Source organism: Crinia signifera, chromosome 6, assembly GCF_055691185.1.
Source record: "Crinia signifera chromosome 6, ASM5569118v1, whole genome shotgun sequence".
In the NCBI taxonomy this organism is placed as follows: Eukaryota; Metazoa; Chordata; class Amphibia; order Anura; family Myobatrachidae; genus Crinia; species Crinia signifera.
The window spans coordinates 230781634-230794151 of NC_139222.1; the positions used below are offsets into that span (position 1 = coordinate 230781634).

The 12518-nt window shown below is 41.7% G+C and overlaps 1 protein-coding gene across 7 annotated transcripts in view; it reads left to right on the plus strand.

Annotated features, from left to right (window-relative positions):
• PRKG1 (protein kinase cGMP-dependent 1) overlaps positions 1–12518 on the plus strand; it is a 983026-nt gene that overhangs the window by 929805 nt on the left and 40703 nt on the right. For all 7 annotated transcript variants that reach the window (XM_083149086.1, XM_083149090.1, XM_083149085.1 and 4 more), the window contains one exon: positions 47–143. In XM_083149086.1, coding sequence (XP_083005212.1) covers positions 47–143 — 97 coding nt within the window. The remainder of the gene's footprint in view (positions 1–46; positions 144–12518) is intronic.

Genomic DNA, 12518 nt, shown 5'->3' on the forward strand with positions numbered 1-12518 from the left:
TCCACACTCCTAAAAGGCTCTTATTTTTTTTCATTAAAAAATACAGATATGAAGCAGAGGCAGCGTTCTACGGCAATCTCAAGCTTACGGATTTCAACATCATTGATACGCTTGGCGTTGGGGGATTTGGAAGAGTGGAGCTGGTAAGTCAAAAACATTTACGTCATACTGTAGCTGTAGCATCGTAGTGCATGCAGCAGCACCTGCACAGGTAGAGGCTTATCCAATATAGAGATGCATCATTTGCATATTGACTCCGCCCACACAATTACTACCTTCACTTTTGTGTCTCACAAAGGGCGAGATTCACCAATAATCCCCGGTGCACATCGCCGGCATTCGAATAGTTAATAATCGCATATGCAGTAACATATGCGATTATTAACGCAAAAGCGATGCCCGGCGATGTGCACCCCCTCCCTGCCGGAACCCTTACACAGCTGTAAGGGCTCCGGTTCCTCCTCCCTGCACTCAGAAGCGGTGCAGGCAGGAGGAGATCACTGGTCTGGGCAGCACAGCAGGAGGCTGCCCGGACACAGGTGAGGGGGGTGCGGTGCAGGGCGGAGGGGGACGCGAAGGGAAGCCCATAGGCTTCCATGGGGTTACGCCAAATAGGAACTGGCATAACCCCCACAAATGGGGCTTTGCTGCATATGAAAATGCGGTAAAAACCCCAAAAACTGGGTTTTTACGGCATTTTTAGCTTGCTGAATCTCGCCCAAAGAGGGAGATATATCACACCATCAAGATAGACAATGTGGCAATAGTAACGTATAAACTTCTGTTATTTGCAAAGCCTCTTTCATGTGCTAGATCAATGACACTCTGAAGCTGTTGATTGGTAAGGGCAACATCTCTCAAAGGTTTGATACATCTCCCCTGCAGTGATTTGCTGTATTCTCACAGATATTGGTTCTGTCTGTAAAAGAGATATAGAAAGATTTTTCTATTTCTACTTAATACACGAGAAGCATGTGGATAATATACAAACTCCGCACAATTAAGGGGCATGCACACAGGTTTATTTTATCTAGATCTTTTAGAAATGGAGCGCATCTGCAGTGATGCACAGTCCCACGCATCGCTATTGCCTGCAGTGGAAGCCAGTGCTTGCACTGTCTTTCCTGCTAGATCATTAAAAATAGGCAAAGCCCCGCTCAGCACAATCACTCAGAACACAGCTGCGGGTGCATTGCAGGTGTACCGTGATGTGTGCTGAGCAATTGTGCTTAAGCCTGTCGCTCAGCAGGAGAGCATCTGTATGCCCCTTTAGGGCCATGGTGGGAATTGAACCCATGACCTCAGCACTGTGAGGCAGAAATGCTAACTATTACACCATCTGTGCTGCCTCAAATGACTGCAATGAGCAGTTGTTGTAAATACTGTGTAATTTGTGCCTTAACATGGGTAGGCTTTAGCCATATGTGATACAGTAGGAACCAGTTTGTTATATACTACATTTATGCATGGTGATCCTGTTTGCTTTGCAGCGGAAGGTAGCAAATGCTCGCAGCAGTGGGATAATGATTTGTGATTTAGTAGAACAGTGTGCAGGATTTGTCCAGGAGGAGTTTCTGGTATGTCGTACAGCTGGAGAATGACAGGAACGTCTCCGGACAATGTGGCTTGCTGCAAACACAGCAACAGTCACCAAGGGAAAAGAGGGGAGAATGTTCTTACACCATGACATCCATGCTGGCTATGTGACTGCTGGGGGTGACAGCTGTGCTGTAATCCGTTCTCTACTACATAGATGATCATGGAAGCTCTTGGGTGTAATATGTAAAAGCAGTATTGTAAAGATGTTGTTCCTTTTGATGCAAAGTCCTGATAGCAGTATTAACAAAAGTATCAAAATCTGCAGTCCGGCGCTTGTAGTGTCCGGTCCGGGGGTGTCCCATCCGGGTAGTGTCTTGTCCAGGGGGATGCCTGTGATAGCTACAGTATCATCAGGGACATAGGGAAGGGGAGATTATAGCCTCCTTGTGTGGTTTGGACCGTTCCGGTATTTGCTACATGCCCGGACCATACAGGGAGGCTTTATTTCCCCCCTCCTCCTGTCCCTGGTGACAGTTGTCATGTGAAGCCCCCCAGACAGAACACCCCAGGACGGCACAGCCCCCGGACCGGACACTACAAGCTCCGGACTGCAGATTTTGATGTCCGGTCCGGCGGTCCTGTCGGGGTACGGTTTTTACCCATACCCTCTACACACGAATAATACTTTCTTATAATCAAAAGAAACAAAGGTGATTCTAATTGAGCCTTTTTGTTCATAATTATCTCTCTTACATAATAGTTTTCCCCTACCTACATGTATATTATGTAAAAATAGATAAAAATAACATTTAGAAAAATGCAACAATGCTGCCAGTAGTAATGCAGACACTGTGATACATGCTTGTATGGATGCATTGTAACTTATCCATAAGTGTAATGATTATAAGTACTACATTAAAAGCTCATAGCAAACCTGAGAATGGAGACCAAAGTGAACCTTATAAGTCTAAAGTACTTTTAATGTGCTCATTTTCAATACTGTATTGTATTCCCCATTGTAGAGAATTATATTATGTTTCCTTCCTGTAGCTAATTCAATTCCAGTGGGAGCAGATTATTGAAAAGCAAATTTTAATGAGATGCTTTAGCATTTAACCAAATGCATTAAACAGCCTATTAGTGTTGGGCTTACTTAACCTGTCCTTGGCCCTTATTCAACGTAGGAAACTGTTCTGGGGCATGAAAACACTGTTCTTGTGATTGTTTAGCATGTATAGGTATGAAGACATGACCTACAGTAACTAAGGCAGTGCCAAATGCTGGAACTGCTTATTATAGGTGTCAAACATAAATGCTCCATCTGTGAAACGCATGAGCGCCACACCACAAAGCCATTACATAATATCAGATCTCTTACCGGGAAGTCAGATCAGAGTTGTTTTGTAGAGATTTACAGTATATGAAAACCGATTCCAGTTGTTGTAAACGATTGTTCTAATACTGTACCTGTAGGAAGCGACTGAGTGCCCTTTTCTGTAACAGTAGGGAATAGTATGCTCAGTATTAAGCCTCATGCAAAAGTTTCATACTTGGGACACCAGTTAATATTACCAAATGATATGTACTTTTTTGTTTGTTTGAAGATTTACATATATAAACATTTACATATTAACCATATACTGCATGCACTGCAATGGGTATACATTAATAGCCACTTCCAGACGAGGGGGGTCATTCTAGTTCCATCGGTCCCCTGTGTGTTCGTACAGGGGACCGATTGTAAGCCGCTGCGCATGAGCATATTCTCTACCCTCGCCAACCTGCACAGTCGATATTGCCGTAGTGTGGCGGATGGGGCCTGGACGGTGACAGTGGCAGTGATGGGGTATGGATTCAGCTTATTTTCACTGCCTAGTGAGTGGGTAAGCACACACCCCCCCCCCCCCGCCGAAAGTCCACCCCCACCCCAAACTACCAGCTGAATCTCCTCAATAAAATGCGAGCACACATCACCCCGCATGTGGCTGAAGGGGACAGAAATCATTTGATGGTAGCACCCGCAGACCCTCGGTGCCCACGCTTACTCAGCTCCTTCCCACCACCGCAGGGTCTGCGGGGCTATTGTTATGCCACTGGACCTGGGTCGTCAGCCCCTAGACTGCAGCACCAACTATGTAGTGCAGGGCTGGACTACTTGTATATGTGCTGGATGGTTCCCCCGATATCGGCAAGCTGTATACATTGGGCACCATGCGGCTCCAGGGAATTAGTGTAAGGCTTTACACTCTCCTCTGAAGCCGATCCTTGGACTCCCATTGGCTAGTTTCAGGAGTCTGGGTGGGGCTTAGGAGTGTGTGAAGCCTTATGCTGATTTCTGAGTTTAGCATGGCGCCCGATGTATACCGTGCTGTCGATCCTCAAAACTATCCAGCATTTATATTACATACCATATACTGTATACTCGAGTATAAGCCTACTTTTTCAGAACATTTTTTATGCTGAAAAAGCCCCCCCTCGGCTTATACTCGAGTGAGGGTCCCACTTGAGTCAATAAGTTTTCCCAGTTTTTTTGTTGTGAAATTAGGTGCCTCGGCTTATATTCGGGTCGACTTGTACTCGAGTATTTACGGTACATGATAACGTGTGCTTAGTTGTCCATTTGACCCTACGTATTTTTTCTGGACCCTTTTAGACTGGATCGCAAATTCCACACGCAATCTTATCGGCGCCCTACAGGTGCCAGTTCTTGTGATGTGCTCTGCTGGGGGTGCTGCGCATGTGCGGGAAGGTCAGTGTAATGGTTAGCATTACTGCCTCACAGCTCTAAGCTCATGGGCTCGATTTCCAATATGGCTCTAATTGTGCAGAGTTTGTATATTCTCCCCTTGCTTGCGTGAGTTTCCTCCGTGTACTCTGTTTTCTTTCTACATTCCAAAAAATATACTGGTAGGTTAATTGGCTCCAAACAAAATTAACCCTAGACTGTCTGTGTGTGCGTGTACATGTGGTAGGAAATATAGATTGTAAGCTCCACTGGGGCAGGGACTGATGTGAATGCTTAAACATTCTATGTAAAGCGCTGCGGAATATGTGTGCGCTATATAAATAACTGGTAATAAATAATAAATAAATAAGTCAGACTGCGTTGTACAGTAGCCTCGTCCGGGGAAGGTTCCAGGAAGAACCCTCTGCTTGGTTGACAACACAGAAAGTAGCTCATAGGCTACATTGGGCTGCCACCATTTTCAAATGCAGGGGCCAATATTTGGAATTCTGGATATTGGTAAATCAGGCAGCATTGCGTCGCCTATAGAAACCTATAGGGCAGTGATGGCACTCCAGCTATTGTTGAACAACATATACAAGCATACCCTTCTACATTTTTTTCTATTTGTCCATGCTAAACTGATGCAGGGAATGCTGGGATGTCTAGTTCAAAAACAGCTGGAGCGCCAAAGCCATCACTGCTATAGGGGATGGGGCTGCATGTGGAAGTAGAGGGATACTTAACACAAATGGGGGATACTTACTATTTGGGGGCTATCCAAAGAAAACACCCGTAGCCGAAAACATGTATTCAAAAATGGCCCACTAATTCCCAGCAAACTGGTCGGCTGAATATTGGTTCACGCCACAAAATAGAGGTGACCGTTCCGCTTTATTGGTAGTAAAGCCCTTCATTTGGCTGCATTTCAGTTTTAGTGGGAGTCACTACTAGTAATGACATCCCCAGGTTAAAAATATCTTGTCCCAGGCAACATCATATTAAAGACTTGAAAGAAGAAATGTAAGAGGAGTGGGCTTTCTATTTTTAAAGACATGACCCCAGGGAAATCCTCGGCATCAGATAACACTTGCTTAATATTCTACCAGGAAAGTTTAAACCTGGTTGATTCCCCCGACATGTAAACAAAAAGTAATCCCTTGCAATTTTAAAATGTGAAAGGCCAAATGAGAAATTAAATCTGTCCAAACAGAAGCAAGTAATCACATTACAGGGAAAGTGCTCTATGTATAGCACGCAATACTCAAGTGCTAGAAATCACAGGTACTCACATTTCATAGGTTATATTATTATTATTATGGCAGCTTCGAGAGATCTGATGTCAATCTCTTTCAAAGACCTTTCCATTCTGATCTTCCAAGATCTTGCTCCATCCACGATTCAAAAGAGAAGAGATCTTCAACCCATAACCAAAGTGTTACGTCAACATAATATACGATACCGATGGAACTTTCCGTTTCAATTACAAGTCCTTAAAGACAATGTCAACCGCACGGCTAAAACCTTGGAACAAGGTCAAAAAGTTTTGGAGGATTTAAATATCTTACCAGAACCCTCTGCTTCATCTTCCTCCCAAGGTTTACCAAGGTCTCAACAGCCCCGCCCTCCTGAGGCGCAATGGTCGACTCGCCGGAGCAGAAATGATTTGGTCCCCTCCTGAGGCGATTGACTTTCTCCCATATAGAGCTTTATCTTTAATTAATTAATATTATATTCGGTACTTATGTAGTAACTGGGCTGCCGATTTTTTGATTGTATGCCTTAAGTTAAGGCATACAATCAGATGCGATGCGATGCGATATCGCATCGCATCGCATCCGATATCGCATCCGATATCGGATGCGATGACCCGATTTTTCCATAGGAATCAATGTTAAAATGATTCCTATGGAAAAATGGGTCCTTTTCATACCCCTACTATCCAAGTGGGCATGGAGTTGGATATAAACCTGTGGCGAGCGTAGCGAGCCACCGAGCCCGAAGCGTGGCGAGCGAAGCGAGCCCCGCGAGGGGACGGTATTCGTCCCCTCGCGGGGCTCGCTTCGCTCGCCACGCTTCGGGCTCGGTGGCTCGCTACGCTCGCCACAGGTTTATATCCAACTCCATGCCCACTTGGATAGTAGGGGTATGAAAAGGACCCATTTTTCCCATTGAATTCCATGTTAAAATGGACTCAGTCCATTTTAACATTGATTCCTATGGAAAAATCGGGTCATCGCATCGCATCGCATCGCATCGAATCGCATGGTCGCATGCGATGCGATGCGATCTCCCGATCCGACCCGATTTAGAAATCGGCAGCCCAGTTACTACATAAGTACCTTATATTCTAATACTTTGATTGTTTTCAGGTTCTTTATGTATTTACGTAAATTGAATTCACCTTCAATATAGATGTGTTTATTTTAGTTTATTTTATAATAGATTCCTTTAATAGATTACTGTAAATGTGAGGGTCCCTGGCTTAGTTAGGAGGGAACTCCTCGCTCTCTGACCTTTACCCGTCCTCTATTAAAGTATATATATATTTAACTATATATATATACTATCCCTACTTCTGTTTTAGATTTTAGTTATAAATTAATATGTGTAGCCCCTTCATCAGGGTCTACTTTTGTCAGGGTTTTGACCTACTTAGGTCTTCTCTCAATTTCCCACTTTTCTCTACTATCTCCTTTTCTATATCTCTCTTCCCTTTTCGCTCTTCCCAGCTTTTTCCCTCCCTCCAACCCGACTGGTCTCCTTTCTTACTCTTCGAGGGCTATTCCAAATTCATCTTCATAGCAGACTATAATTTTATGCCATGGGGTTAAAATTAATCTCTATAAATGTTAATGGGCTAAATTCACCCAAACGCCGCACCCTGGTCTTAAGCGCTTGTAGACGTGAAAGGGCAGATATTATCCTATTGCAAGAGACCCACCTCACGGGTGAACATTCCCAATTAATAAATAGATATTTCCATCAAACATATTTTGCATCGGCGCCTTGTAAAAAAAGGGGAGTAGCTATTTTATTTTCAAAAAATGTCCCTTTTGTCTTAGAGAAAAAAATAGCAGATACAGACGGCAGATTTCTTATTTTGGTAGGTTTAATTGGCTCAAATCAGATCACTTTAGTCAACATGTACGCCCCTAACACCAAACAATGCCCTTTCTATTCGAAAATATTTAAACAAATTGAAAAAGTCTCGCAAGGGCACCTGATAATAGGCGGTGATTTCAATTCCGTGATAGATCCTAGTATAGATAAAAAAGCTGCACGCCCTCTCAAACACTCCACGGACGTATTGCGTACATCACACAATCTTAGCATGGGTTTAGCCAAATTGTCGGTCCTAGACTCGTGGCGTCTCAAAAATTCGACAGCCAATGATTTCACTCATTTTTCTGGTCCCCATCAAATATACTCCAGAATAGACATGATATTTGTTTCCCGTTCGATTGCCTCTTCAGTTTTGGCGGCGGGTATTTCACCTTTTTCGTGGACAGACCACGCAGGCCCCTATATTCTGTTAGACTCTCTTTCATTCCAACATAAATCTCGAACCTGGCGATTGGATGATAATTTATTGTTAGATCCCACTATTCTGCAAGCTATAAAATCAGCTATATCTGAATATTTTGAACATAACCTTTCTGACGAAGTTGCAAAGGGAGTAATCTGGGAAGCTCACAAAGCAACAATTAGAGGTAATCTAATTAGTAAGGCAGCTTTTCGGCGAAAACAGGCTCAGAGAGAAATCTCACAATTAGAACAAGAAATCTCTTTACTTCTTGAGCAACATAAACAGAATCCCACCTCAGTGTTACTCACTCAGATTAACTCCCTTAGAGGGAGACTAAATACAATATTATCCCGTAGATCTGCCAATCTCCTTAAAAAACTTCAACAGAAATACTATGATAAGGCAGATAAAGCTGATTCGGTCTTGGCCAGTAAACTTAGACAAAAGAAATTGTCTAGCTTGATAACCAGGATTAAGAATCATAACTCGGGAAGAATCACATATGACCCAGCACAGATAGTAGCGGAATTTCATGAATTTTATAAAAATTTATATAATTTGAATAATCCCGGTCCCCAAAATAAAAATACTGATCCCCCGTCCCTTTCCGCCCTCCTCTCTAGTGACCTACTTCCTTCCCTTAGCAACCTAAAAATAACTGAACTGAATGCAGAAATATCTGAAGTGGAAATTCGCTCAGCAATTGGGGGTCTAAAAGCTTCCTCTGCACCTGGCCCGGATGGGTTTACCCCTCAATATTATAAAAAATTTGCCTCAATTCTGACCCCTTTTTTGAAAAACTTCTTTAATGGCCTACTTGACGGTGATTCCTTTGACGCTTTAACCTCCTTGGCCAACATAGTGGTAATTCCTAAACCAGACAAGGATCCCCTCTTGGTCTCAAGTTATAGGCCTATATCTTTGCTTAACGTTGACATCAAGATATATGCAAAGATTTTGGCCAATAGGCTAGGCCCCTTGCTCCCTGACCTGATCCACCCTGACCAGGTGGGCTTTATACCTGGTCGACAGGCATTTGATAACACGCGTCGTACAATTGACCTGATTCACGTCATCCATGAACAGAAAATTCCGGCTCTGGTATTAAGTTTGGACGCTGAAAAGGCCTTTGATCGGATTAAATGGCCCTTTATGTTCCACACACTTCAAACAATAGGCATTTCTGGTAGATTTTTGCAAGGAATCTCGTCCCTTTATGACAAACCACGAGCGACAGTATTGGCCAATGGGATAGCATCTTCTCCATTTTTAATTACTAATGGAACTCGTCAGGGATGCCCCCTGTCCCCTCTCATTTTTGCTCTAACCATTGAGCCCATTGCAGCACGCATTAGAGCCAATCCCAACATAAAAGGAGTAAGAGTAGGTGATGCGGAGCATAAAATTGCCCTTTATGCTGACGACGTCCTGCTCACAATCACTGACCCAGCTAACTCCCTACCTCACCTTTTCCGTGAGATATCAGATTTTGGAGAATTATCGGGATATAAAATCAACCCATTAAAAACTGAGGCCCTAGATCTTTATGTTCCACAGCACATTAAAGAGGCACTAGCGTTGACATATGATTTCCGCTGGAACAGAAGCCAGCTTTCTTATTTGGGTATCGCGATTACTAAAAATTACCGTCAACTCTATCAGGCTAATTACCCTAAACTAATTGCTCGTTTACATAAAGATCTAGCTGATTGGAGAGCATATCATATTTCCTGGTTTGGTAGAATTAATGCTATTAAAATGAATGTATTACCGCGACTACTTTATTATTTTCAAACTCTACCGATTCGCGTTCCCCCATGTATCTTTAAACTTCTTCAAAAAAATATTATGGATTTTATTTGGGCCAAAAAAAAACCAAGAGTGAGTCGCTTGATAATTCAAAGACGCTCTTCCTGTGGTGGTCTCGGGGTCCCAAATTTAAATTCATATTACTTGGCAGCCGGATTGGCTCAATGCGTTCTGTGGAATAGACCTAACTCTGAGAGGGTTTGGGTGGGGATTGAGTCTCAGGTTCTTGGACTCCACTCGATTTCTTCTCTGTTATGGTTACCTAAATCGGTCCGTAATAAAAACACAAAAACCCACCCGGCAATATCTCACTCTCTAGAAATCTGGGACACTGCCAATAAAAGATTTAATCTTGCACCCTCCCCTAGCCCACTGATTCCTCTATTTAATAATCCGAATTTTCGCCCGGGTTGCACCCCAAGTGCATTTAGAAACTGGTGGAAAAACGGGATTAGATTCCTTAATGACATTTCTCAAACTTCCTCCTTCCCCACATTTGCAGACATTCAAACAAAACACCCTATCCCTCATAAATATTTCTTTCAATATCTCCAACTCAGACATTTTCATTCCTCAGTTAATACTCAAATCACTGCTAGGCCACTCTCTCCTATAGAACATTTAGCTTTTTGTAAGGCATCTGCAAAAGGCCTAATTTCATCTTTATATCTTTCTCTATTACCTCAGACTTCTAATATTAATGATTCGTATGTGAAGGCTTGGGAATCTGATTTGGGTGAAACACTAGGAGATGAAGAATGGTCTGACATTTATTCTAACGTTGCCTCTAGTTCAATATGTGTAAAACTGAAAGAAAATGCATATAAATTACTATATAGATGGTATTATGTCCCAGTTAGACTTAATAAAATGAATGCAGATATATCCCCTATATGCTGGAGATGTAAAAAATCGGATGGTACTTTTTTACATATCTGGTGGGACTGCCCGGTTTTGTCTCCTCTCTGGCAGAAGCTGGCTACCTTAGCTAATTCTATTTTATTTTTGCAAGTTCCATTTAAGCCTGGCTGTTTCCTCCTATCTATGGATATCCCAGAAACAACTCGTGCTAAGAACAAATTGTTCACCCACATGGTTCTAGCAGCCAGAACATGTATTGCGAGTCACTGGAGATCTTCAACTGTACCATCTCTAGATGAAGTGACTGCTAAGATCTGGCATATTCATTCAATGGAGTACATAACTAGTATCTTAAATTGTTCTTCCACAAAATTTATCAAGATCTGGGAGCCCTGGACCACGTATTTTAATATACCCCCAGCCTTCCACTAGATATCCTGTTGAATTGAGCAAAACCAGTAGGGTAGGAGGCCCTTCTTTCCAGTCCCCCCCCCCCCCCTTCCCCTCCCTTTTTTTCTTCTTCTGGTTTTCCTCCTCTTTTTCACCCACCTTTTCTTTCCTATTAACTTTCTAAAAAAGGTTTTTCATTATGGTTTCTGTAGCTTATAACAGTGTTTTTAAGTAGTTTTAAATGTATATATATAGACGTGTATGTATGTGTATGTGAATATGTATGTGTATGTAGCTTACATATGTATGCATGTACGTGTGTGTGTATATATATTTTGTACTATTTATATCTGCTTATATTTTTATGTAATTTTAAATATATGTGTGTAGCCGTATATGTATATGTATGTAATTTATGTATTTGTGAATGTGTATATATTTTGTACTATTTATATCTGTTTATAAGCATTATATGAGATCACCTTTAAAACAAAAGAGATGCCTCTATATTTGGTCCAGGTTATCGAACCTTTCAATATTGCGTTGATTGTACTCATTTGGACCATTAGTATATCTATATATCTTACATTCTTTATATGTTTTTCATTCATGTATCCTTGGCATCTCATTAATAAAATTTATTTAAAAAAAAAAAAAAAAAAATAATAATGGTTATTATAAGCTAGCTGATGTGTCTTGTTTCAAACAGGCAAAGGTTTACTGGGCAGAATATTGTACCTATGTTCACCCGTATAAGAGTTAAGGGGTAGATTTATTACGCTCGGTGAAGTGATAAAGTGCCTGGTTTTTATCACCGGTCAATCAGTTCCTAACTGTGAAGTTACAGACTTGGTTTGAAAAATGACAGGTAGGAGCTGATTGGCCGGTGATAAAAACCAGACACTTTATCACTTCACCGAGCTTAATAAATCTACCCCTGAGTTTCAAAAAATCCCTGCTGATTGGGTGGTGGCAAATAATTGTCACAGTTTTCAGACCACCCAGCAGATCACTTGTATAAGTTCACCAACTGTCACATATTCCAAAGCACTATGTTGATGCATTGTAAACGGCAGTTGGACATTTGCCACATAGCTCCAAAATAAAGCAACCAATTACAATGCCAATATGTTTCTGCAAATCTTTGGGCCAAGACCTTTAATTTGGTGTGCACAGACAACAACATCATAGAAAGGTCACTCATAAAAGTAGTCCTTCTTCTTAATACATAGATACTACACAGCTATTACTAATACTTATAGTATTAATAATGTTGTCTATTTATATAGTGCATTTATCTGGAAGGGCTCAAAGCAATTTACAACTGCACAAAATAAACCTTACTACCAAGGAAGCAGCCACCTTGGGCACACTTCAATGGATGTTCTATTTAGTAGTAGCCACCTTGGGCACATTACAAGGGATGTTATATGTAATGTATTATCTTTTGGGGATGCTACTGTAATTATCCATGGAAAGCAACAGTCACTGATGCAAGTAATTAGTAAAGGAGTCTGTATATGTACATCTTATAAAGTTAAAATATTTTATGAATTGAAATTGGCATTAGTAATAACAACAGTTATACTCCTCGTCAAAATATAACTCATTAACAAGTGCAGTGGTAGGACTTCACTCCTTTGGAACAGAGTAATAAGTAGCTAA